Source organism: Lissotriton helveticus, chromosome 7 (genome assembly GCF_964261635.1).
Source record: "Lissotriton helveticus chromosome 7, aLisHel1.1, whole genome shotgun sequence".
Taxonomy (NCBI): Eukaryota; Metazoa; Chordata; class Amphibia; order Caudata; family Salamandridae; genus Lissotriton; species Lissotriton helveticus.
In genome coordinates this window covers 454,848,656-454,876,006 of record NC_136068.1, presented here as the reverse complement: position 1 = coordinate 454,876,006, position 27,351 = coordinate 454,848,656, and the positions used below count along the sequence as shown (strand labels likewise).

Genomic DNA, 27,351 nt, shown 5'->3' with positions numbered 1-27,351 from the left:
TGATAATGGAGTCTGCGGAGACCGTGCCCTGAATGTAGGCCGGGTCCTTTGCGGCATGCTTGTACTTCTTCTCAGTTCTGGGAGTTACTGCCTTGCATGTTGCGGGCTCCCTGAAAGCTTCCTTCCCCTGAGCCAAGACGCTCTCGAGCATCGGGAGGAACTGGCTCCTCGTTTGTGTTGGGAGCAATGTTTCCAGAAGGAAGTCTGCTTTCTGCTTCTCTTCGTCGAGCTTGAGCTTGAAAGCTGCTGCGGCAGATTGTATCACCGCGTTGTAGGCCCCGATGTCGTCCGGCGGCGAGGGCCTCGAGGGGTAGGTGTCGACCACCTCCTCCGGGCTGTCGGTGTCGACATCGATGTAATCTACCTCCTGAAGGTCATAGGGCGCCGACTCTGTGTCTGTCCTGCCCTCATCTTCCTCCCCATAGCTGTAGCTCTCGTGGGGATTCTCGTACTCCTCCTGGTCGTCGAACACCTCGACGTCCTGGTCTTGCTCGGTGACTTCGGCGACCTCTTCTTCTTCCTCCTCGACCGCCTCCAGCACTGGTGGCTTGGTCTTGTGAGGGATCGTGAAGGCCTTCATCCTTGCGTCGAAATCTTTTTTCCGCTGCATGAAGTTCTCCATTTCTGCCTCGAGGCGCCTTCTTTTCTTTTCCATCTCGGCCGCGTGTTCCGCGTCGGATGGTTCCGCCGCTCTCTTCGACGGATGGCTCGTCGCCGTGCCTCTCGGAGTCGAAGTTTTCGACGTCGAACCGGATATCGGGTCTCTGGTCGTCGTCGACAGTTTCGGGTCTTTCTCCCTCGTCGATCGATCCTTTTCGGGGACGATTTTCGACGTCTTCTGCTGATCAGCAGCTCTCGGCGCCGGGGACTCCTTCTCTGAGGATCCGCTGGGCCTGGGAGTAGTCGCGGACGCCGCCTTTTTTGGCGTCGGCGCTTTCGGGGTCTTGCCCTCGATTTTTCGAGACTCAGAGTCTCTCGGGTTCTTGGGGGCCGAAGAGTCTCCTACCTTGTCAGAAGTCTTCGTGTAATCGGTCTCTACGACCGTGTAGCTGTCGTCTTCGGCGGCAGCGTTGTCTTCTTCCTCGGAGGACATCCCCAGCTCGTAGAGCGACGGGGTCGGGGCCTTCCCCTGCAGGGCGGCGTGTGCTACCCTCTGCCTCTCTCTCACACGAAGGGTCTTCGGGGTGAAGGCGGAACAGGCGTTGCAGTCTCCGCTTTCGTGGTCCACCGGTAGGCAAAGGTTGCATACCGGGTGCTGGTCCTTCTGCGCGTACTTGTGGTGGCAGTTACGGCAGAACTTGAACGGCGTGTTGTCCATCCTCGAGCGTCCAGGGCCTCTCTGGTCGCGTGTTCGTCGACGGTCGTCGAAGATCTGGATGGAAAACGCCTTATCTTTGCTTGTCTTTCGTCGGTGAAGTCCCCTGGAGTCTTCAGATGACTTCTCCTCGTCTTTTCTGTATTTTCTTTCTTCTTTCTCCAAAAATGTCTGGAGCCCAAACGGGAACGATCCAGACCCGACCGCGGAAAAAAAGAATCTGAAGATGGCGCCCAAGAGTGGGAGCTTCCGCAGGAAGCATGCCGACGTCACCGGAAATACACCCAAAGGGGGTGTGACGCCGACGCCCACCTGGGCAAAGAAAAAAAAAAAAAAAAACAAAGAAAAGACTACGAATCCGGACCCAACCACAAGACCGCGGAATAATGCACAGCATAGTGAATCCAGAAAGATTCACGCTGCAAAACTTAATACTATAGTTGGTGACTATACAATCTGTCACACCTTCACATGCAAATGAATCTGTTAAGAAATCAATTAGGGACTTGGTCGAAACCCCTGGAATAAACTTGTATTTGATCCAGTGAGAAGTGTAGTCCACAAGAAAGATCAGAAATCTTTTCAGAACTCCTAAATGCTCCATGGGGCCAATTATTTCTAATCCTAACTTAGTCCAAGGAGTTTTAGAAACTGCAGTAGTAATTCCCTCCAGAGCATTAGTTTACTCTCCAGGCCCCATTTTAACACCATCAGATCCTAAGCCAGAACTTTGCTTCCTGATTATGTTCACTTCCTTGGGAAATAAACCGCAGGCATTACTGTCTACTTGGTAACCTCTTCCGGGCAACACTTCAAATAGATTAGATAAATTACGGCTGGTTGCCTCCTCCCACTCAGCTAATTGGACCTGATCTTTATTATTAGGGTCGAGCACAATCCCCAATTCTCTTTGAAGATGCCAGCCCAATAGATTGGAACCCTTGCTTACTATGTACACTTTGCCCCATGTGATTCTCCCTTTGAATTGAATATTCGCCATCATCCCCACTAACGGGATGTTCTCTTCTGCATACCCTACAGCTGAAATATTAGGTTCCACAATGTTAAGACTGGAGGTATCAAATAACTCATTTATGATATCCATATTGAATAAGGTAACTGGGGCACACGAATCAGCAAACACCTCAATGGGCTTATTATTCACAAGGATGGTACAATTCAGATATTCAATGGATGTAGTCACAGTATAGTTTGAGAATTTGGGGAAGTTTTACAAACTCTAGCTTTTACTTGGAACACATACTTAGGGGAGCACATCACCTTCACTGTGTACTGCTTTCACTTGGAAGTTCACTGTTATTCCACACTACCCAAATGCCCCATTTTTTTTACATTTAACACATGTAACATTGCGGGCAGTGCAACGTGCATCATTGGCAAGAGGATTACTGTACTGCTGCCACACCTATAGCACTTTAACCTTTCCTTTGACTGGATGATTATCCTTGACCTCTCCAGGTCTGACCTTGAACACTTCATTATCACTGTAATTGCCTTGCACATCATTGCCATTACGAACATTGGCAACAAGCTCATTAGGAGCCTTCATCTCTTTAATACACTTAGCCGTGTGTTCTACTGAGACTGCTATATTGACCGCTTCTTTTAATGTGGGGGTTTTTTGCTAGAAGCTTTTCTTGGATGAGACTATTGTTCGTGCACCGGACTAGTTTGTCCCTGATGAGTGAGTCAGTTCACCAAAGTCATAGTTGTGTCAGGCCTCCAAGTGCTGCTATATAATTAATGACAGACTCCTGTTCGCCTTGGATGCGGGTAAAGAACTTATGTCGCTCCAAAACTACATTCACCCGCTCACCAAAATGTGCTTCTAACTTTAAAAGGGTAATTTTGAACTCATCTGTATCATCCTCATCCTCCTCTAACTCAGGTAAGTTGTCAAATTTTCCTACCTTGTATACCTAGGTTATACAGCAATATATGTTGTTTTCGGAGTGCTGAATACCTTTCACCTCCTATGGCAATGAGATGAGGCAAATAAATGTATCCTCTCTTTCCAGTGGATTTCTGGCTCCCGATCTCATTTAGGAATGGAGGAGGTTGACTCATAGCCTGTCCGGCCATAGTGGTGAGGGAAAGCTGAGCTAGACACCACAAAAAGGGGAAATACCAATGACTGAAAGGGGCAGCAGGCACGTAACCTGTGGAAGGGGAATGGGGCCAGATACACGGACCAGGGGAATATTTACTGAATGTCTGCCTCTAAGTATAAATACGAATTAAGTGAAGAAACTCTCAGAACCTCCAAACTGCACAGTTACCGTCACCCTAGACTATAATGACTAATTAAAGCATTGCTTGTGAAAAGGTACTTAGTAAGCAAATACATTAAACTCACCCTAACTATTGAAGCATGAAGACAGGATCTTTTACTGAAAGTTGGCCTCAGTAAATATCAATAAGAAGTAAAGAACAATCTCAGAACCTCAAAAATTGAAGCATGCAAAAACGTTGCTTGAAACGTTACTTAGTAAGCAAACTACATCAAATTCACCCTAAACATTGAAGCATGAAATCAAGATCTATTACTTCAGTGGACAGTGGGATAATACAACTCTGCAGTGTATGGGGACAGTAATAAGGTGGCAGAGTAGTATATGAAAAGGAAAAAGGATTGCGGGGAGGGGTATAACCAAACTAATTACTGTCCAATAGTCCAACGGTGAGGTGTCACAGAGAAGGACACTAGAACAGGTATAGGAAGGTGTGTGGATCACCATAGGTTTCGTGGTGGCACACAAAAGGTGAAGTGAGAGTATCTTGACGAGCAATAAACTACACGACAAGGAGGAGTCTTACTTATGTCGTGAATGAAGAATTCCAGGACACATCAGGTTGAAGATGGAACACTCAAGATATGAAGAGGAAAGCAAGTCCAACTGCAAAGGTGTTGACTGAAGGAAACTGAGGGACCCACTGCATTCAGCCGCGGAGTGAAAAGTGCTAAGTGTAGTGCAAATACAGCCAACAGGAAACTTCCCGATGCTTAAATGAAGAGATCGCCGGAAGCTTCTCACGGAGAGATTACCGTAAATGCGGCTGGGGCGCTGGAGCACATCGCTTGGTAGACTGCTGACGCGGGCGGAAAAGGCTGGTGCACCGGAACCCAACTTGGAGGGAGGAATCTCCGATGGACACCTGAGGACCACTGAGGTAATCACAGGAACTGCAGCCAGCACAGGAATAATTGCTGAAGCGGGCGGAAGAGGCTGGAGCGCCGGAACCAAACTTGGAGGAAGAATTCTATGTCAGGGAGCGGAGGCGAGGATTTTGCTAGTCCTTTCTCCATTTTATTGGACAGCAAGTTAGTAGTAAAAGAAAAAACATCACATCCAGGACTACCCAAACCAACATGGCAGCGGTAGGCCTGGTAACGTAACAACCAATCAGAGTCCAACAGTTCGTATATATGGAGTCCCAGCTGTTAGTCCTTCCTCTTTCTCCATTGCTGCCTCGGCAAGATAAGTCACGCTCTTCATATCTTTGTCGTGGCAGATTTTTGTGTGATTGTTGACAGCTTTATTTGATAGCGATTATTTGTATTTGACTTTGCCTTATTGTAGGCTGTGTTTCCATAACGCGGTAGGCTTTCAGCCCGAGCGTTCATTCTTCGCGCGTGCGCGATCTTGGTGTCGGCTTCTGACGCCGATCAGCTGTTCTCCTCAGCGCTCTTCGCGCTTGAGTAGAAACGCGCTGAGGCACTGCGCTTCTGTCATTTTCAGGCCTCTTCCCTCACACGGACGCCGTTTTTGACGGCAAGAAGTATTTTTCTGACTGAAATTATTTAAATTAATTATTTTTTCTGTCAGAATTTTGGTGTTTCAGGTTTTCTATTGTGTTAGCCTGCCTGGTACCTGTGTGAAGGGTTTTTTCCCCTTGTATTTAGTTGGGGTGTTCGTGTATGGGTACCAGTTTCTCTGCTAATATGCAGTCAAGTCCTTCAACTGTTGAGGTGGTGGCTCCTAATGTTCAGCCACAACGAATAGTTTTCTTACCTGTCGGTGTAGTTTTGCAGCTTGAAGATCTTTCTGGATTCACTATGCTGTGCATTATTCCGCGGTCTTGTGGTTGGGTCCGGATTCGTAGTCTTTTCTTTGTTTTTTTTTTTTTTTTTTCTTTGCCCAGGTGGGCGTCGGCGTCACACCCCCTTTGGGTGTATTTCCGGTGACGTCGGCATGCTTCCTGCGGAAGCTCCCACTCTTGGGCGCCATCTTCGGGTTCTTTTTTTCCGTGTTTCTTTCGTTTCCGAAGTAATGGCAATGTTCTTCTTAGTTTGTATTTACCGCTTTGTATTTTCAAAGTCTATTCTTTAGTTAACCACCTCTTCTCTCTCCAGCCTCATCTTTCTGGCGGAGGCGGGTGGGTTCGCTAGTGAATCCAGAAAGATCTTCAAGCTGCAAAACTACACCGACAGGTAAGAAAACTATTCGTTTTGCAGCGTGAATCTTTCTGGATTCACTATGCTGTGCATAGATTTTGTAGCGGTTTCTCATCTCTGTGGCGGCTGGGTGGAAGATGAGCGTTGGGTGTTGAATATGTGCTGTAGCACCTTCTGTCCCACTTGAGCTTCCTTGTTCATTTGTATGTCCACACAGTAGTGCTTCGTGAACGTGTGCACCGAAGCCCATGTTGCCGCCAGGCATATGTCCTCTATGGGTGTGTTAGCCAGGAAGGCTATTGTAGCGCCCTTCTTCCTGGTGGAGTGGGCACGTGTCCCCTCAGCCAGTTCCTGTCCTGCCCGTTTGTGGCAGAGTTGGATTGTTTGTGCGATCCATCGTGCAATGGTCCTTTTGGTTACTGCTTTGCCCATGAAGCTGTTTGCGAAGGACACAAAAAACTGTTTCGTTTTCCTGTGCCCCTTTGTCCTTTCAATGTAGTGCATGACTGCCCTTCTGGCGTCCAGGGTGTGCAGAGCTCTCTCTGCGCTGGTTGTGGGTTTTTGGAAAAAACTCGGTATCTGTATAGACTGGTTCATGTGAAAATTGGATACCACCTTCGGCATGAAGTGTGGGTCAGTCCTCATCACAACTCTATCGTTGTGTATTTGTATGTATGGTTCTTGTAGCGTCAGCGCTTGAAGCTCGCTTACTCTGCGTAAGGACGTTATCGCAACCAGGAAGGCTGTTTTCATAGTTAGCATCTTTAGGGAGGCCTTGTGAAGTGGTTCAAAGGGCTCTTTCATGAGTTCCGTTAGGACTGTGTTCAAGTTCCATGCAGGTGGCGGCACCCGCTTGGGTGGTGCGATCCTTTTCGCTCCTTCTAGGAATCTCTTCACCACCTGTGATGTGAAGAAGCTCCTGCACGTTTCTCCCCTTGTGTAGGCTACTATCGCTGCCAAGTGAACTCTTAACGAGGATGAGCTAAGGTTCTTCTCCAGTAAGTGCGTCAGGTACCTTAGCACTGTGGAGTCCCTCTTCATCTTATTGTGGAGTCTTTCCTGTCTGCACCATATTGTGAATCTTTTCCATTTCGCAACGTAGCACTTTCGAGTGCTGGGCCTTCGTGCCTCCCGAAGTACCCTCAGGGTGCTTTCTGGTAGTCTCAAATGTGCGAACTCTATGTCCTCAGGAGCCACGCTACTAGGCTCATGCTCTCTGGCTCTGGATGCAGTACCTCTCCGTTCTGCATGGACAGTAGATCTTTCCTCCTGCTGAATCTGTGGGGTGCACACTGTGTCATCTCCATGATCTGCGAGTACCAGGTCTGCCTCGCCCACTGCGGTGCGACCAGTATCAGTGTCATGTTGCTCGCTCTGCACTTGCTCAGTACTCTGTGCATCAGTGGTATCGGGGGAAAGGCGTAGGCAAATGTCCTTGACCAATCTATCCATAGGGCATTCCCCAGTGTCCCCTCCTCGGGCTGCCTGGATGCGAAGTTTTGGCATTTTGCATTCTGGCGTGTGGCAAACAGGTCCACCGATGGTGTCCCCCACCTGTCGAACAGGTATCTTGTCTCCTGAGCATTGAGCTCCCACTCGTGGGATGCCGATGTCTGCCTGCTGAGCCAATCGGCTTGTATGTTGTCCTTCCCTGGTAGGTGTATGGCTAGCAGGTCTATCTTGAGAGGGATGGCCCATCTCCATATCTCCTGCGCCAGCGTTGAAAGCGGTGCGGACTGTGTGCCCCCCTGCTTGTTGATGTAGAACATCGCAGTGGTGTTGTCTGTTTGTATCAATACCTTGTGCTTGTACAGTCTTGTTTGAAAGGCCTTCAGTGCAAGGAAGATTGTCTTCAATTCTAAGTAATTGATGTGCTTTGTGGCATCCGTCGGTGTCCACAGTCCCCTCACCTTGAGCTCCTCCATGTGAGCGCCCCATCCCTTCAGGGATGCGTCTGTGGTGATGGTCACTGTTGGCGTTGGGGGCGTTAGAGGCTTTCCCCTTGCTATGTTCTCCATGGTCCACCATGTCATCTCCTTCTGCACTGCGTGCGTTACAACCACTAGATCCTCCCAACTGCCTGTAGCTTGTGACCATTGCTCCTGTAGCCATTCTTGAATGGGTCTCATGTGGAGTCGTACATTCGGTACCAGGTGGATGCATGATGCCATCATCCCCATGATCTTGCTCGCCGTCCTCACTGTCCGAGCTTGTCCCTTCCGGTAGAGGCGAGTTTCCTTCACCAGCGCCCTCGCCCTCTTCTCGCTGGGGAACACCTTGCCCTGTAAGGTGTTGATCTGTGCTCCCAGGAAGATCTTCACTTGTTCCGGCTCCATTGATGATTTCTTCCAATGGATGGAGAACCCCAGGTTTATGAGCGTGCTGGTCACTGTATGTGCGTGCAGCTTGCATTTCTGGTATGAGTTTGCTTTCACCAGCCAGTCGTCCAGGTAAGGGTATACATGTATTCCCTGCCTTCTTAGGTGCGCTGCGACTGCTGCGAGGCACTTTGTGAAAACTCTTGGTGCCGATTTTAGACCGAAGGCCAGTGTCGTGAACTGGTAGTGGCTTTCTCCGACGGTGAACCTGAGCATGTGCTTGTGCTTCCTGTTCATTGGGATGTGCAGGTATGCGTCTTTGAGGTCTATAGTGACCATGAAGTCCCCGGTCTGCAACTGTGGGAGCACCTCTTGCAGGGAGGTTATTTTGAATTTTTGCGTTCTTATGAATTTGTTCACGAACCGTAAATCGAGAATGGGCCTCATTGTCTCGTCTACTTTTGGTACCAGGAAGTATGTTGAGTATACTCCTGTGTTTCTTTCCTTGAAGGGTACCCTTTCTATGGCCTGCTTCTGCAGGAGTTCTTTTGCTTCTTCCTGAAGGCACTGCAACTGCTTGCTTGCTAGCGGCTTTCTTCTTGGTTTTCTGCTTGTTGGCCTCGCCTCCAACTCTATGCAGTATCCGAATTGGATAATGTTGAGGATCCATTTGTCTGATGTGATTCCTCTCCACTCCTGGAGGTGGAATCTTAATCTTCCTCCCACTGGTGTCCTGTGGTCGTAGGTGTCTAGTTTGTCTTGACCCATCTGTACGTGCTGCCCCCTGGGATCTTTTTTGTGGGTGGGCACACGGATTTTTTTGAAGTCACTTGGAGGTGGGCTGCTGGCCCCCTCTTCTATTTTGTCCCCGTCCATTTCTCCCTCGAAAGGACTGGCCTCTTTGTTGGTACTGCCAGGGCTGTTTCTGATGGCCCTGCTGACCCTGCGAGTCTGCCTGGTGCGTTTGCTGGAAAGCCTGGTGTGATGTACCTGGCTGGTTTCCGCCTCTTCCGCCGGGCCTCCGTGACGGGGTGCCCCTCTTGTTCCCTCTGAACTGCAATGCTCCCATGGATCTTGCTGTTTCGTTATCCTTCTTAAGTTGGCTGAGTTGCTCATCAACTGTTTGTCCGAAAAGCGTACTGCCGTTGAATGGTGTGTTCAGGATGCTGTGTTGCACCTCCGGTTTGAAACCGGATATCCTGAGCCAGGCGTGTCTCCTTTCCGTGACGCCCTTCATCATGAGCCTGCTGGCGGTGTCTGCCCCATCCAGGGCCGTCTTAAGGCAAGAATTTGCAGCATTCTTCCCCTCTTCAATTAGCTTTTCGGCTTTCTGCTTGGCATCCTGGGGCAAGTCCTTCACCAACTGCCCCAGTCCCTCCATGATTTGGTACATGTGTCTGTTTACCAGGGCGTTGGAATTAGCCATGCGCCAGTGGGTCGCGGCATTCCGTTCGATCCTTCTGCCCACCAGATCCATCCTTTTGCTCTCTTTATCCGGTGGCGGGCCCGAGGTAGTGGGTACGTTAGCCCTCCTCCTTGCTGTGGCCGTGATAATGGAGTCTGCGGAGACCGTGCCCTGAATGTAGGCCGGGTCCTTTGCGGCATGCTTGTACTTCTTCTCAGTTCTGGGAGTTACTGCCTTGTATGTTGCGGGCTCCCTGAAAGCTTCCTTCCCCTGAGCCAAGACGCTCTCGAGCATCGGGAGGAACTGGCTCCTCGTTTGTGTTGGGAGCAATGTTTCCAGAAGGAAGTCTGCTTTCTGCTTCTCTTCGTCGAGCTTGAGCTTGAAAGCTGCTGCGGCAGATTGTATCACCGCGTTGTAGGCCCCGATGTCGTCCGGCGGCGAGGGCCTCGAGGGGTAGGTGTCGACCACCTCCTCCGGGCTGTCGGTGTCGACATCGATGTAATCTACCTCCTGAAGGTCATAGGGCGCCGACTCTGTGTCTGTCCTGCCCTCATCTTCCTCCCCATAGCTGTAGCTCTCGTGGGGATTCTCGTACTCCTCCTGGTCGTCGAACACCTCGACGTCCTGGTCTTGCTCGGTGACTTCGGCGACCTCTTCTTCTTCCTCCTCGACCGCCTCCAGCACTGGTGGCTTGGTCTTGTGAGGGATCGTGAAGGCCTTCATCCTTGCGTCGAAATCTTTTTTCCGCTGCATGAAGTTCTCCATTTCTGCCTCGAGGCGCCTTCTTTTCTTTTCCATCTCGGCCGCGTGTTCCGCGTCGGATGGTTCCGCCGCTCTCTTCGACGGATGGCTCGTCGCCGTGCCTCTCGGAGTCGAAGTTTTCGACGTCGAACCGGATATCGGGTCTCTGGTCGTCGTCGACAGTTTCGGGTCTTTCTCCCTCGTCGATCGATCCTTTTCGGGGACGATTTTCGACGTCTTCTGCTGATCAGCAGCTCTCGGCGCCGGGGACTCCTTCTCTGAGGATCCGCTGGGCCTGGGAGTAGTCGCGGACGCCGCCTTTTTTGGCGTCGGCGCTTTCGGGGTCTTGCCCTCGATTTTTCGAGACTCAGAGTCTCTCGGGTTCTTGGGGGCCGAAGAGTCTCCTACCTTGTCAGAAGTCTTCGTGTAATCGGTCTCTACGACCGTGTAGCTGTCGTCTTCGGCGGCAGCGTTGTCTTCTTCCTCGGAGGACATCCCCAGCTCGTAGAGCGACGGGGTCGGGGCCTTCCCCTGCAGGGCGGCGTGTGCTACCCTCTGCCTCTCTCTCACACGAAGGGTCTTCGGGGTGAAGGCGGAACAGGCGTTGCAGTCTCCGCTTTCGTGGTCCACCGGTAGGCAAAGGTTGCATACCGGGTGCTGGTCCTTCTGCGCGTACTTGTGGTGGCAGTTACGGCAGAACTTGAACGGCGTGTTGTCCATCCTCGAGCGTCCAGGGCCTCTCTGGTCGCGTGTTCGTCGACGGTCGTCGAAGATCTGGATGGAAAACGCCTTATCTTTGCTTGTCTTTCGTCGGTGAAGTCCCCTGGAGTCTTCAGATGACTTCTCCTCGTCTTTTCTGTATTTTCTTTCTTCTTTCTCCAAAAATGTCTGGAGCCCAAACGGGAACGATCCAGACCCGACCGCGGAAAAAAAGAATCTGAAGATGGCGCCCAAGAGTGGGAGCTTCCGCAGGAAGCATGCCGACGTCACCGGAAATACACCCAAAGGGGGTGTGACGCCGACGCCCACCTGGGCAAAGAAAAAAAAAAAAAAAAAACAAAGAAAAGACTACGAATCCGGACCCAACCACAAGACCGCGGAATAATGCACAGCATAGTGAATCCAGAAAGATTCACGCTGCAAAACTGACCCCTTTACACCCTCCTGCAGAGGTTGACAGGCTTCTCTCTTCGGCGATAGCCCAAGCTCTGGCACCTCTGCAGGACAGTGTAAACAAACTGTCAGCCCATGTTTTTAAGAATGATACTGGTGTTTTTGGGGACAGTGGGGCAGGGTCCAGTGGTGTTCCGTGTGCTCTACCACGTACGGCCAGGAAGCGTGACGCGGGCACCTGGAGGGCTTCAGTAAATTATCTGAAGTGTTCCGTAAGAGTGCGCGCACGCTTAGAAGCGCACCCTACCGGGGGGAAGAATCACCCGGAGAGACTGGTGGTTTTGCCACCCAGGACCTTGACCCGGAGGAAGGGTCCCCCTTTGAGGGAAATGATGAGGAGGACTAATACGTAGATGAGGATGAGGATGCTTCCTCAGAGGATTTTTCTGATGTGAGCAGGTCTTGGCGCCCTAAGCCCAGTGCTCCTAGTCTTACGGAGGGTGATCTTGCGCCTCCCTAATATGTTTGACCCATCTACGATTGTAAGACCTAGGTCATCGGAGTGGTTTCCTGAGCAGTCTACTGCTGATTATGTCGCAGCTAAGCTTCGACAGCCTTTACCTCAGGATTTCCGACTCAGTCTGCGCTCTGAGTGCCCTCGCCCTTCCCTTCCCTTTAGAGTGGCTTGCACCCCTGAGATAGATCCCAAGTTGTGTACCTTCTTCGCCAAATATATCAAAGACCCTAAAAAGGGTATTGATAGGTCATGGAAAGCCTGTCAGGATAAACTCCTAGATGTGGTGGGCCCTCTCACTAAAATTATTCAAACAGCCCAACGCTCTAAGGAGTCGGGCTTACCGATGTCTGTTGATGACGTTGCTGGTTGGTCGCAACGGGCAATGTGCCTTCTTGGCAATGCCAATTGCGCGCTCTCTGCAGAACGGCGACGTTCCTTACTGCTTAAGATTGACCCGAAATTAGGGGAGTTGTCGTCTTCGGAGGCAGGTCCTATTGCACAGGGTGCTTTGTTTGGGGACCCCTTTGTTAAGGAGTTGGGGAAGTTTGTGGCAACCTTTTCGGCTCTGGACAAGGCTCAGGCTTCGATGAAAAAATTCTTCCCCAGAAAGGTTTTTGGCGGGGCCGGCAGAGGCAGGGGTCGCTCTTCCGGCCGTCAGGTCCAGCAAGGCCCCAATAGAGGCCAGTACAAACGAAATAACGGCTGGAACGATGGACGACAGGGTACCTTTTACCCCTCCAGAGGAGGCAGAGGCCAAGGCAAAGGACGTGGTGGATTCCAGTCCAACTCCAGAGGATTTAATGGTAAGATTTCGAATCATCTCTCTGGTTCAAATGGGGGGAAGGTTAGCGTTGTTTCCCCAGGCCTGGGCGTCAATAACTTCAGATCCTTGGGTGCTGGAGACGGTTCAGGGGTTTCACATCGAATTCTACGGTTCCCCTGTTCAGCTTTCTCGTCCTCGTCCTCTAGTGTTTTCTGTTTCAGACCAAGAACTTGTCGATTTGGAGGTTCGGGCGATGTTACAAAAAGGCGCCATTATCCCCTCGGCGCTTCACCCAAACGGTTTCCTCAGCAACATCTTCCTGGTGGAAAAGAAAGGCAAAGGGTTCAGACCAGTAATCAACCTCCGCTCCTTCAACGAGTGGTTGGTTTACAGACACTTCAAGATGGAGGGCATCCATCTTCTGAGGGACCTTTTGTTACAGAACGATTGGCTGGTTCGCTTGGACCTGAAAGATGCTTATCTTTCGGTTCCAATCTTTCCTCCTCATCGTCGATTCCTCCAGTTTCTGTGGAAGAATCAGGTTTACGAATTTCTTACGCTTCCCTTTGGTCTTTCCTCAGCACCTTGGTGCTTTACCAAACTCCTGCGTCCGGTGGTAGAACATCTCCGGACCCTAGGGATTCGTATGATTGTTTACCTGGACGACATTCTTTTAATGTGTCAGTCCAAGGACCTCCTTCACCATCTTCAGGTTACTATAACCCTCCTTCAGTCTCTGGGATTCATCATCAATGCCCAGAAGTCGGACCTCTTTCCCCGACAGGAAATGACTTTCCTTGGCTTTCTGATCATAACTACGGATGCGACTCTTCACCTTCCTTCCGAAAAGATCTCCAAGATCAAGAAGGAGATTCGCAAGGTTCTTCGGCGGGATCGAGTATCCCTCCGCCAACTGGCCAGGATTGTGGGCTTACTCTCTTCATCGATCCAGGCCATTTTTCCAGGCCCTCTTCATTACAGGGCTCTTCAGAGACTGAAGGCATTTCACCTCCGCAAGGGTCTTACTTACTCGGAACTGATTTCCTTGAATCTGGAAGCCCGATCGGAACTCCTTTGGTGGTTGGATCACATGGATGCCTGGAACGGGAAAGCGATTTTTGGTTCCCGTCCGGATCTGGTGATCGAGTCAGACGCCAGTCGCCAGGGTTGGGGTGCCCGTTGCGGCTCCCTCTCGGTGGGCGGCAGATGGACAGAGGAGGAACTTCACCTCCATATCAACTGTCTGGAGCTCCTTGCGGGCTCGTTCGCCATCCGCTCCTTCACCTCGACCAAGGTTTCGTGTTGTGTGCTTCTTCGGATGGACAACACGACTGCGGTCAGGTACATCAATCGGTTGGGAGGCACGCACTCCAAGGTTCTAGCGGACCTTGCGAAGGACTTTTGGAACTATTGCCTTCTTCGCCAGATCTCTGTCACGGCGGAGTATCTCCCAGGCGATCTGAACACTGTTGCGGATTGGCAATCCAGGAATTTCCGGGATGCCAGCGACTGGAGACTGGATCCTTCAGTATTTCAGAGAATTTCGGACCTTTGGGGTCTTCCAGTAATGGACTTATTTGCGTCCAGATGGAACGCCCAGCTTCCCCGTTTCTACAGCTGGAAACCGGATCCGGGGGCGGAAGCAGTGGATGCCTTCCTACAGGACTGGTCCCTGTTTCCAGCTTACGCGTTTCCCCCCTTCCTTTTCATTCAAAGGGTGGCGGCTCAAGTCCGCAGGCAGAGAGCTTCTCTGATTCTGATCACGCCAATCTGGAGAGCTCAATGCTGGTTCCCTTCTCTTTTGGAACTATCCTGGGACAAGCCTCTTCGGCTTCCGTCGTTCGACCACATTCTGACGGATCCATTGGGTCACCCACATCCGCTGGTTCTCCAGGGCCATCTACGTCTCATGGCATGGAGGATTTCAGGGGACGTTGGTCTTGTGACTCGCTTTCGAGAGACGCTGAGCTCCTCATTCGAGGAGCCTGGGCTCCTAACACCACTAAGCGGTATAGATCTGCATGGAACAGATGGGTTCGTTGGTGTGTGGGAAAACACCTGGATCCCATGGGCTCCTCTGTCACCGACGTGATTAACTTCCTCGCTGATCTTTTCAAGCAGAAACTGGCGTATAGCACCATTAATTCTTTCAGGTCGGCAATTTCTGCTGGGCATGCCCTCGTTGATGGCTCTCCGGTTGGTGAGCACCCTTGGGTTTGTAAACTCCTTAAAGGTATTCGCCTTTCGCGTCCTCCAGAACCTCGTTATTCAGGTTTGTGGGATGTTAATGTGGTTTTGAATTTTCTAAAGTCCTGGCAGGATAATCAATACCTTTCCCGCAAGGAGCTTTCGGCCAAATTAGAGATTCTCCTCTGCTTGATATCATGTAAACGTGCTTCAGATGTTCGTGCTCTGGACGTGTCAGCCAGGGTTTTTACCCCAGAAGGGGTTACATTTACTGTTTCCAGAAGAACTAAATGTAATACCAGGTCAGTAACTTACCCGGCTTTCCCAGATTCGCCAAAGCTCTGTGTTGTTCGTTGCCTTAAGACATATGAGGATGTTACTCTTGAGCTCCGCCCTCCGGGCGAAAGACAATTACTTATAGCGGTTAAGAAGCCTTTCAAGGCAGTTTCCTCTCCCACCATTGCCAGATGGGTCAGGTGGATAATGTCTGAAGCTGGGATTAGCGTCACTGACTTTGGGGCTCATTCCACTAGAGGTGCAATGGCTTCCAAGGCTATTCAGGTAGGTGGACGCCTGGAAGATATCATGAATGCAGCGGATTGGTCCTCAGATTCGACTTTCAAAAAGTTCTACTTTAAACCAATCCATGAGGCTGCTTCGTTGGTGGTGAGTAGGCTTTGAACAAGCAAAATCCTCGCCTCCGCTCCCTGACATAGAATGAGAAATTTCCTAGTTACCACAAAGGAAAGTTTCAATTCTATTAAGGAGGCGGAGGCGAGGATTTTCCCACCCAGGCTTTATCGAGCCTGCCCTCCCGTAACTGGAATATGATTTGTTACTTCGTCTAAGGGAGTATACCTTTTTTCTGAGTTTTAATGTTTTCATTGTTACGCTGTGCAATGTTGATTAAGTTATATCTGCATTTCGTTCTTCTACTCCATTGCAATGTTCTTGAATTCTTCGACATTGTTCTGGACGAGATATTATTTGGTTCTCTTCCCTAGGCTCCGATCAAAAAACGGACTAGTGGATGGATGACTTCTTCCCTGCGGCAGCTCCCACGAAAGAGGAAGGACTAACAGCTGGGACTCCATATATACGAACTGTTGGACTCTGATTGGTTGTTACGTTACCAGGCCTACCGCTGCCATGTTGGTTTGGGTAGTCCTGGATGTGATGTTTTTTCTTTTACTACTAACTTGCTGTCCAATAAAATGGAGAAAGGACTAGCAAAATCCTCGCCTCCGCCTCCTTAATAGAATTGAAACTTTCCTTTGTGGTAACTAGGAAATTTCTCAATCTCCGATCGACGCCTCTAAGGAACCGGAGGAGATTGACGAAATCACAGGAACTGCAGTCGGCTGCTCGATGTCTCAGAGGAGCACGAGGCGACTGACACCCTCCACCGGGGCTGCATTCGGCCGCTTGACGCATCTAGGGACCAATGAGGTGACTGAGGTAATCACTGGAACTGCAGTCGGCTGCTCTATGTCTCAGAGGAGCACGAGGCGACTGACACCCTCCACCGGGGCTGCATTCGGCCGCTTGACGCATCTAGGGACCAATGAGGTGACTGAGGTAATCACTGGAACTGCAGTCGGCTGCTCTATGTCTCAGAGGAGCACGAGGCGACTGACACCCTCCACCGGGGCTGCATTCGGCCGCTTGACGCATCTAGGGACCAATGAGGTGACTGAGGTAATCACTGGAACTGCAGACAGCTGCTCTGTGCCTCAGAAGATCCAGAGGCAACTGGCACCGACCACCAGAGCTGCAGAGGGCCGCTGAACACTAAGGACCACTAGGGCGGCTGACAAAAACCGCTGAGGCTGCAGTCAGATATCCTGCGCTGGAACAGTGCTAATAAATGTAAAACTCTGATGTCTTTCCGCAAGGCACAACACTGCCAGCAAAAGTTTTTTTTTTTTGTGAGCAAGTATTCAAAGGTGGCGAGCAGAACAAGAAAGCTGCTACAGTTCCCAAGGCTCGCCAAAAGAACAACCTCGACCTTGGCCCAGAAGAGTAAACAAGCAGGACAGTGCTCGATAAAGCTTTGAAAGGCAACAAGTGATAGACGGCTGCTGTCCGCCGTATGCGCTGAACTAAGAATTATAGGAAAATTAATTCCAGACGATTTGAATCCATCCTATCAGTAACTACTCACTGTGGTAAAGCCAACTTCAGAACCAGCGAGTATGCAGCAAACCACCGTTTGTTGTAAACAAAGAAAAATAATGCAGGCACGCAGGAAGGAAAGAGTAAGGAAAGGGGAGATGACAGATGTGGCCCCCTTCGCCAATACGTCGCCAGTGTTGTAATGAAGAATCTTGCTCAGGCAGGTAAGTGAGAACGTCTTTATCCACTCTCCGTAACTGACATGCTTCCCAACATTCTAAAGTGAACTCTCAAGGAACATTCCAAAGGTGAAGGAAGAAGGGGAGGGAGGGAGGGGAAGGAAGGTACCAAGGGAAGGGGGAAGGAGAAAGGAGATTACAACACAAGGGTATTTGGCTAATATAACCTTCAGAACAAGCATTGGAATTCTTCTGAACTGCTCCTCTCCCTCAAAATAAAGAAGACTGAATTGAAAGCCTGACAAACAATGGACTCAAAAGTTTCATTTCAGGACCAGTGTTGTAATACATCACCCTTCCATACTGTAGACTGAAACTGAGCTCCACTGGAATCTTCGGTTATTAGGGCAAGCAAGGAGGGTTCTGAAGCTTTTGGCCTCTATCAGCAGACACGGAGCAATATTTTTAGGCAGCCTCGCACCTCCAATGAGTATGGTAGAGCATACTGCAGTGAGATCTACCTGTGAAGCCTGCTGCTCATGCCATAAATACAAATCCCTCTGGTAACTTGAAGAGGAGAGCTCCATGCCAACTTAAGATGTTTAATAGGAAAGAACAACAAGGTTCCTATAATCTATAAGCTGTGGGACTTGGAAAGTTGGTGTGGGCATTTGCCTCTATTTGAAGGAACACTTGCAAGATTGTCATGACATTTTAAACCACTAACTAGGTTCCATGGCCAGGTAAGCCGTGGTAATAGACAGCTGACATTTTGAAATGAATGAAAAGCTATTTGAACTAGCAAGCATTTTCACATTAACATTACAAATAAATGCTATAAACATGGCTCCATGCCACAGTGCCACCTCCCAATTCTTAATCCAGTCAATGACTAGTATCAAAGTCTCTGAAAGAAGCTTAGAGCAACATAGTCATCTGTCAGTCTCTTGGGCTTCCTACCATTTTGCATATTACCTCAAAACATTAATCTTACCATCCTGTCTAGAAACTAAGACATTGAAAGGAGATGACATACCAATAACTTTCAGGAGATCGAAGAGAAGTCTCCCTCATCTAGGGAGAAAGAATTATGGATTTACCCGGATTTGACTGGGGGAGAATGTTTAGATTTGTTCTGTATTCTGTCCATCAATTGTGTGTTTGTTTTCTCGCCCTAAGTGCGCTAGGTATGCCCAGACGTGGGTCCTGGGCTCACTGCCACTGGAATCAAGCTATCCTGGCTGAAGTGTAATCCCGAAACCGGTCCTAGGATGCTTGTTTGCGGTCCAGGGAGGTCCTGGCTTGGCAGTTCGGACTAGACTGTTCCCATGAGGCACAGGGTCAAGACTGATTTGCATATGGCCAGGGGTGGCATGGTGAGCAAAAGCATGATGGATTTAACCTAGATCTATTGACGGAGGGTGAATGTTTAGATGTGTTCTGCATTCCGTCCATCAATTGTGTCTTTTGCCTCATTTATGGTGGCATCAAAGTTACAACCATCCAGGAGCACATTCGTGAGTAGTACCGGTGTGCCTATAAGTGGCATCTTTCGGATCTGCATGGGGAGGCTTTGTCTGCATCGGAAAGGACTTGTGCGGGACCTATATAGGCACCACCCCAGCGCATTGACTTCAGTTTTCTTCCTGCGCAGACTTGGAGATACCCCCAGTCACTTTTTGACTGACTTTTTTTAACCTTTTGTCAAAGACTTTCAGGTCGAGCCTAGAGTCAGCGTGCATACACTGCTCTACAAGAATGTTTGTACTGGAGTATGGAATAGAAGAAAAAGTTACTTACCTTCGGTAATGCTTTTTCTGGTAGATACAGTATCTGCCTGTGGATTCCTCACCTTGTGATTCCTCACCTTATGAATATCCCCTGCGTCAGCAACATTCGGAAATCTTTTGTAGCACGCCGGTGTGGACGACGTCACAGGAGCACGGCATCGTGCGCGACTCCGGCTGACATCACCGACTCCTTATTAGGCCTACGTCGGCGTGATGACGTCAGTTCCGCCTTTTTACATGCCTTCGAGGCACCCGGACGGACCAATGACAGTAGATATACATACATAGGAAGCAGCTGGTAGGGTTTGAAGGATTTTCAGATATGTTAGGCGCTCTACCTAGAGTATACGTTACACTCCGTAGGGAAATGATGTCTATGGCGTGGTGCGTAAAGAGCGAACGGGATAACCCTAAACCGTTCCAGGAAAATCAGAGAGACTTTCACAAACTATAAGAAGCAATGCTCTCGCAACCACAATACAGTGTAAAACATGCAACACAGTAATAACAATAAGGTAGCAAACAGCAGATCTTTATGTTCTATTCTTTTTCAAAAGACGTTTTATTGGATCCACATTCAGCCGACACGTGTTTCGTCGTGTTCAAAAGTGGAGTCGACACGACTCTTCAGGGCTGGTATATAGACCCAGGCATCTACGGGTCGATGCGAAACGTGAGTGTAGTTGGTAGAAGGATCCTGTGTGTAAGTTGACGGGTGTTATCTTTCACATCCAGAGAACCCTAGTTCCGGGTTTTGAGCTATAAGTAAGACTGCTCCGCTAACGATAAAGCCCAATGAGGCTCGTCAGTACCAAAATGAGACTAGACACGTGTGAGTGTCTGACTGTACCGGGAGGGGATCCAATTTTAAAATGAGAGCTGGTTATTAGTTCGGTTTCTCTGTAGGTTAAACGAACTGTGGCTCGGTATCCCTCCTCTGTGTGTTCCCGGTCGCCGTGTTCCAAGGACGGACCTTACATATATACATACATAGAGTGTACATAGTACATACAACTCAAAACTGCACACAATGCGTAGCAAAGGTATCAAAAACCCAATATATATACAAATATAAATATATATACAAATATAAATATACATAAACTCAGGTATCGCAGAGTGGACAATGGGGAGGCGGAAGGGTCAGTGAGGAATACACAGGCAGCTACTGTATCTACCAAAAATAGCTTTACCGAAGGTAAGTAACTTGTTCTTCTGATAGATACATCTGCCAGTGGATTCTTCACCTTGTGAATAGTGTCCCACAGCAGTCCCCACTCCCGGAGGAGGGTGTCCACTTCTCCTATACCAGAAAATCCTGGAGTACAGAGCGCGCAAAGTGGCCGTCCCTCCTCACCTCTGTATCCAAGCAGTAATGCTTCGCGAAAGTGTGGAGGGAGGCCCAAGTCGTGGCTCTGCAAATATCAACAGGTACACCCCTAGACGAAGTAGCAGACTTTGCTCTAGTAGAGTGAGCTCTTATACCCTCTGGAGGTTCCTTACCAGTCAGGGCGTAGCAGATCTTAATGCACAGAATAATCCATCTTGATAGCGTGCGCTTGTGCACCGCTCTTCCTTTCTTGCAGCCAGCAAATCCAACAAAGAGCTGGTCATCCACACGATAGCCTTTAGTCCTATCGAGATAAAAGCTCACCGCCCTCTTAAGGTCCAGGCGGTGAAGCCGCTCCTCTTTGGAAGGGTGAGGGGGAGGGTAGAAGGTAGGAAGGGTAATGGACTGCCCCAGATGAAAGGGAGTTACCACCTTAGGCAGAAAAGCAGCCCTGGTCCAGAGTACCATTCTTTCAGCATGAATGGTCAAGAATGGGGGCTTTGGACTAAGAACTTGAAGCTCACTTACCCTCCTTGCCGAGGTGATTGCTACAAGAAAAACAGTCTTAAAAGACGGAAGTCTCATGGGACACTTGTGTAAAGGTTCAAAAGGTGAACCCATCAAGTAGGTTAAAACAAGATTCAAGTCCCATTGGGGCACAATAAATGGAGTAGGAGGGAATTTGTTGATGATCTGTGTAGGAGAGTAGGGTCTGCTATCCTATGGTCACCCCAAATTTTTGCTTTTCGCTTCACTGGTTTTCGACTTACTGAGGCTGTGGGCCTCCTAATCAGACCCCCAGCCTGCTGTTCTCTCTCTAAATTAGTAATACATGTGCCAAAGGTACATACCACAATTGGAAATGGACTCCTCGTCAGCCCCTGTACCATGCACTATAGGTGCTCAGGGCATAGGTGCCACCAAGGCCTACCAGGGGCTGCGGCATATCTTTTGCCACCCCTGGCTGGTTCTTAAATTGACACAACTGGCTGATCACTCAGCTGGGGCAAGGTGGTGTAATCACCTCTTGCTTAGGTATAGTATACCTATATCTAACCCTATATCTGGACACATATAAACCTGCGAGTCACTCCTATGGAAGGCCTTATCAATCCTGGAGGCAGAGTGCGTAGTTTAATGTGAGATGGAGCTCTAGCATGAGCTGAGCCTGTCTGCAGCTGTCGGGAACAACTCCCTAAGCTGTTCCGGGATAATGCCATACCATATATTATTAAGTGCATTATAATCCTCGTGGTTATATAGCAACTTTGGTTTGGCTTTATCAAAACATGTCGTGTAAGGTGTCATACGATTTGGAATACTAACCCCTCGCCAGTCCTGGCGACGGGGATAGCATTCCACCCCTCTAGAGGGAGAAGACATGTTACTTTACTGAAATGCGGTTAATTTTAAAAGAGCCTCAGATCTACAAAATGGATGCTTCTGCCACAGACACGAGTCTGACCCCCCTGCAGCTGACCGAAACTCAGCCAAGGGGGCTTGGACAAAGGGTTTCCTGTCACAGGGAGGTGTCACACCCCCAGACAGGAGATCGTGGATTGTAGCAGGGAGGTTTGAAAGAAACCAGACCCTGCTTGGGGAGCACAAGGCTGCCCCTTGCATAATCCGGCCAAACCGGTTCTGGGGCCCACCAGCCCCCGTCCCAGCGCGGCCTGCATCAAAGGAAAGGGGTGTAACCACCCCCTTCCTGGGTCCCACCCATAGCAGGGGACCTGGCAGGTAATCCAGCCCCCTAGATTGGTATAAGAATGGGAGCAGTGCCAATGCACTTCAGATTATCCTGATGAAACATAAGAAACGAAACTCTGGACCCTTCGACATCCTACTCAACGTAGAAGTCTGAAGAATCTCCCTTGTGGTCAAGGAGTGACCACCCTGTGCAAACAAGCACAATCCAGCACCTCAACGTCTGCTTTGTTGAAGTTCCCGCCGGAACTCGAGCGACAGATTGACGAGATCAAGCTTGCCTGCCTTCTTACAGCCCGATCCACAGTCCCTGCAGAGCTGAGACCCGTGGAGGCGACCGGAAGCGTGGGGCACGCCATCTTGAAAAGACCACGAGACGCTGACCGTGCAGCCCACGAGTGACCCTCGAAGCTGTACACCGGGGTTTGAGAAGCCCCAACCCTGAGCCACTCTTGCACCGAAGTTCACCCCTCTACACTCGACGAGTGCTGCGTGGGGCCCTTCTGCTTTCTTTGGCTCAACGCGTTGGCCCGGTCACTTGCCAGCTGGCTTGTTGCCCCTGTGCCGGCGAAAACCTAAATCCGACTTCTGATTCTGGTTGCTCCAGACTTACACCAGCTCCTCTGAAAAGGAGCACCCACTCTGACCCTCCTGGTCAGAGTGAGAAGCAATCTTCCAGTTCCGCGTGGATTGCTCTTGCCAAGTGTTGTTTGCTCCAATCTTGAAGCCGACAGTGCGAGCCTACGTGGGACAGCTCGTGACCCGCTCCTGGACGTCGCAGATGCCCCAGAGCCCACGTGGCAGCGGAGAGAAGCTCCTCGACAACCACCTGATTGCGCCCGACATTGCCTGGTTCCGTCCTGGTCACTGCTGAGTGACCCAGACTCTGTCCCCTCTGCTTTCAGGTACTTTTCTACTCTGATCCACCCTTGGATCACACCGGACACTTCTCCTTCACATCGCCTGCAGCCTCTTCAGCTTCAAGCACCCAGAACCTGCGTGACGAAACCCGACGCCACTTCAACCCTATGCACCCGCTTCCTGTGGGTGTGGGTGAGGTAACATTGCAACGCCGGTGTTCCCACACTGGTACACACCTCTAGGGTCTGTCTAAAGTTGTGTCCTTCTAGGTTCATCAGAAGTATCCTAAAACTCTGTTTGTGTAACTTTTACGCACCATTGACTTACATTGGTGCATGCGTGTGCTTTAAGCACTGCACCCAAATCCCGCGGGCTTTTCCCGACTTCAGCATTGCTTGTCCCGACTGCTCCCAGCGATTCCCTAGACCCTAGGCCTAACCACTGTTCGATTGGTATCTCTTATACCACTTTCTTAGTATATGGTCTGAGTGCCCCCCCCCCCGCCCTCATCCATAATTGTGCAACTTTGTATGTTATACTGTGCTTTTGATTTAACGCTTGTGCCCCTTTGTTCATAAAGAGTACTGGGGATTATTTAAGAATAAACACATTTTTATAATATATACTTGTGTGGTGTCCTTTCATATGATATTACAGGACTGGATTGGTAAAACAGCTCGCTTAACACAACCTCTTGAGTTTAGCCTTTAAGGCTGCTTAGTCTATGCTACCATTAAGATAGCTTGTCTACAAGGTTGACTTACAACCAGACACCATAAGGGATAGTTTGGACTGATACAAGGTGGTTCCAGAATTGGAAACATATATGGCCAACTTCTCACAGTTGATAAGACCCTTTATAAAATGTAACACAATAGGTGACTTAAACAAAGACGGCTGGTCCGGGAAACAAAGGAATGCCGACAAGGCCGATAAATAACCTTTTACAGTTGCAACAGCAAAACCCTGCTGGGCCAAAGAAAGAGCAAACTGAAGTATGTTGGACAAACAAGTCCTTAAGGGGTCAATAGATTTCTCTCCACACCACGAAACAAATTTGGACCATCTATAAGAATAGATTAACTTGGTGGAAAGTCGCCTGGCTTAAAGAATAACTTCCACCACGTGAGGCGGGAGAGAAAAAGTACTCAGGTTGCCCCGTTCAATCTCCAGGCATGAAGGTGCAAGTAGAACCTGCCCCTCCATCTGAGAGAGGAGGTCTGCCCTGAGAGGGAGACTGAGCGGTGGGCACAAGGAGAGGTGGAGAAGATCTGTGTACCACACCCTTCTTGGCCAATCAGACTTGGGCCTGATCTTGGCGAATCCTCCTCAGAACCCGAGGAATCAAGGGTATTGGAGGAAACGCGTAAAGGAGTTTTGAACCCCAACTCAACTGAAACGCATCCCCCAAGGCTCCCTGCATCGGATACTGAAGACTGCAGAATGACGGGCAGTGAGCGTTCGTGAGCGGCGAACATGTCCACCAGAGGAGTGCCCCACATCCGAAAGACGTGATAAGCCACCTCTGGATGAAGTCTCCACTCGTGGTCGGCCCAGAACGGCCGACTGAGACTGTCTGCACGCACATTCAGAACTCCGGCCAGATGATTTGCCATCAGACAAATCTGGACCAGAGACCCAGAGATTCTCTGCAGAGACACTGCAACCCTACTCCTCCCTGTTTGTGGACATACCACATTGCGGTAGTGTTGTCCGTCAGGACTTGAACTGACGGACCGCGAAGGGGAGGAAGGCCTTGAGCGCCAGACGTATCGCCCGCAACTCTAGAAGGTTGATATGAAGCAACCTTTACTCTGAAGACCAAAGACCCTTGTTCTCCGGATCCCCCAGATGACGACCCCACCCTAGAGTGGATGCATCTGTTTGTGGCAACTGACGGAAGATGGAAGGGCTTTCCTTGAGACAGATTGCCCTCCATGCTCCACCAAGAGAGATCCGCTGCAGCTTCTCTGGAGATACTCAGACTCCGAGATCTCCGTTGTGCTGATACCACTGCCTGCGGAGGCACCACTGGAGCGCCCTTATGGGCCAGCGTGCATGGTTAACCAACAGAATGCAGGAAGCCATCAGACCGAGCAGACGGAGGACCTTCAGGACTGGAACGACTGCTCCATTGTAAAACAAGGGAATCATTTCCTGAACGTCGAGAATCCTTTGAGGCGGAGGGAATGCACGACAGACAGTGTCCAGTACTGCCCCTATAAACAGGTTGCGCTGTGAGGGCACCAGACTTGGGTACATTTATCAAAAACCTCAACCTGTACAACAACTGGGTTGTCACTTGCAGATGATGGAAAACCCTCTCTGGCGACTCCGCTTTGATCAGCCAATCGTCCAGATAGGGAAAAATTGGAACCCCCGATCTTCTGAGATGGGCTGCCACCACCGCCGTCACCTTGGTGAAGACCAGAGGTGCAGCAGTAAGTCCAAACAGAAGGACCGCAAACTGATGATGGGTGCGAACCCACCGTAAAACGGAGATACTTCCTGTGCGACTTCAGGATAGGAATATGAAAATACGCATCCTGCAAGTCGATCGACACCATCCAATCTTCTTCCAGCAGCGACTGAAGGACATGCGCAAGGGTAAGCATCTTGAACTTCTCTTGCTTCAGATAAAGATTAAAGACCCTGAGATCCAGAATTGGACGTAATCTGCCATCCTTCTTGGGAATCAGGAAATACCAGGAGTAGCATCCCTGACCTCTCCTGCTCTGGAACCACCTCTATAGCACCTTTCTTTAGCAAGGTCAGAACTTCGTCCTGAAGAAGATGTTCTTCTGAGCAAGCCCCCTTGGCAAGGAGGGTAATTTGGAGGGAAATCCCGAAAGGGAAGAGCAAACCCATTTTCCACAAGATTGAGAACCCAAAGGTCTGTAGTGACAGATTTCCAATCCTGAAGAAAATTGGTAAGCCGACCCCATACAGGCCCAACATGATCCAGACTGGGGAATGGGGAATCTAGGGCTGCTTTGCTGCGGTGATAGGAGGGGAGGTAGAGGAGGAGGGCTGACTGCCTTGTGGACGACCCCTACTTTTTCCTCTATACGATGTGTACAGAGTATTCTGTTGCTGCTGCGGACGAGGTTGGCCATATGAACGAAAGGATGACTTCCCACATCCTCTGTATTTACAAAAATAACCTCTAGGCTGAGCTTGTAAGCCAAGTGATTTTGCCATAGCTTTGCTATCCTTAAACCTCTCTAGAGCAGCGTCCGTCTTACCAAATAGTCCTGAACCATCGAATGGTAAGTCCAACAAAGTAGCTTCCACATCTGTTGAAGTCTGTAGACTTCAACCAAGCACCCCTTCTCGTAGCCACTGCAGAACCCATAATCCTTGCCACAGAGTCAGCTGTATCTAGTCCACTCTGTATGACATGGTCGAAAGAATCAAGAGGAACAGATGAACAGCAAGAAATACAAAGTTACTACGGAGAGTCCCAAAGAAACCGTTGGCGTCGCCGGCGCGGAAAAAAGCGAACTAACGTCATCACACCGACTAGGCCCTATTATGGATCCAGTGACGTCAGCGGGGTCGCGAGCGGAGTCGTACCCTCTGTGACGTCGTTCATGACCTCGCCGGCGTCGAGAGCTAAAAAAGTTTCCGATTGGCTGCTGCGCAAGGGGATATTCAACAGGTGAGGAATCCACTAGCAGATCTATCCATCAGAAATCAAAATATTTGGGCAGCCACTTAAATCGCTTTGCACACAAACTGTATAAAGGCCAAACAATTAAATATTAAAGTATAATGTGTTGGAAAGTTAAGCAGGTTCTGCTGTACAATAAACACTTCAATACTTTGGATACTACAGTCTAGGAGATGGTCAAGCATAAAATGGGTACATAAACTAGAAGCCATTTGCTCCAGAAGCAAAAAGCACCAAACTCCAAGACAAAATCTCACACAACCCACCAAGGGATAGATTACTTTGTCAGCAGAGTCAAACTAGCTAGGCATAAGTATCCAACCAGACTGCTACGGAGAATCAATTTCTCACCTTGCAAGGGCTGAACAATTGCCTGTTTCCGCTGTAAGACAGCCTTGCGCTGAAGTGGCCTAAGTTTCGACTGAAAAATGTTTTCAAAGTTTTCTGAATCTTCGGACTTGTTTAAACTGCTTTCTGTAGCAAATGCAGCCTCTAATTTCTTCTTTTGTTCTTTAAGTTCCTGAAGATTGAAAAGAGGGTATGGAAAAGAATAAAGAATATAGAGATGAGGAGACAGTCATGAATCATGCATCCTTGAAGCAATAAAGCCATTAAGCATCTCTTTGGAAGTCTTTTAAAACGGATTTTGAATTATACTGGGCGAATGCCACTCCTACACAGCTATCACTATTAAGTCATTAGACATTAACCCATCAGTAGTCGAGGTCCACCAATTATCAAAGCTCTCACAAATCTGTCCATATCACTCAAAGTGAGGCAGTTACTAAACCTTCACAGTAGGAGAAAGTAGTTGCCAATACTACAGTACAAATGGCACCTTGCACCACCCTATCCCTCAGACAATAGGGAGACCAGAAATTCAGGCTGTAGCGGTTTAAGTACAGAACTTTGAGCTTTGG

At 49.5% G+C, this 27,351-nt stretch overlaps 2 protein-coding genes and 1 long non-coding RNA gene across 3 annotated transcripts in view; 2 read left to right on the top strand and 1 right to left on the bottom strand.

Annotated features, from left to right (window-relative positions):
• The window catches only part of LOC144768604 (uncharacterized), a 144,357-nt gene extending 128,336 nt beyond the window's left edge, over nucleotides 1–16,021 (top strand). Inside the window, exon 3 of the long non-coding RNA XR_013598584.1 lies at nucleotides 15,781–16,021. This is a non-coding gene — a long non-coding RNA (uncharacterized LOC144768604). The remainder of the gene's footprint in view (nucleotides 1–15,780) is intronic.
• The window catches only part of KIF22 (kinesin family member 22), a 242,721-nt gene that overhangs the window by 38,550 nt on the left and 176,820 nt on the right, over nucleotides 1–27,351 (bottom strand). The window contains exon 10 of the mRNA XM_078652399.1: nucleotides 26,783–26,951. Coding sequence (XP_078508525.1) covers nucleotides 26,783–26,951 — 169 coding nt within the window. The remainder of the gene's footprint in view (nucleotides 1–26,782; nucleotides 26,952–27,351) is intronic.
• The window catches only part of PAGR1 (PAXIP1 associated glutamate rich protein 1), a 206,110-nt gene continuing 195,693 nt past the window's right edge, over nucleotides 16,935–27,351 (top strand). The window contains exon 1 of the mRNA XM_078652400.1: nucleotides 16,935–17,115. Coding sequence (XP_078508526.1) covers nucleotides 17,094–17,115 — 22 coding nt within the window. The 5' untranslated portion in view covers nucleotides 16,935–17,093. The remainder of the gene's footprint in view (nucleotides 17,116–27,351) is intronic.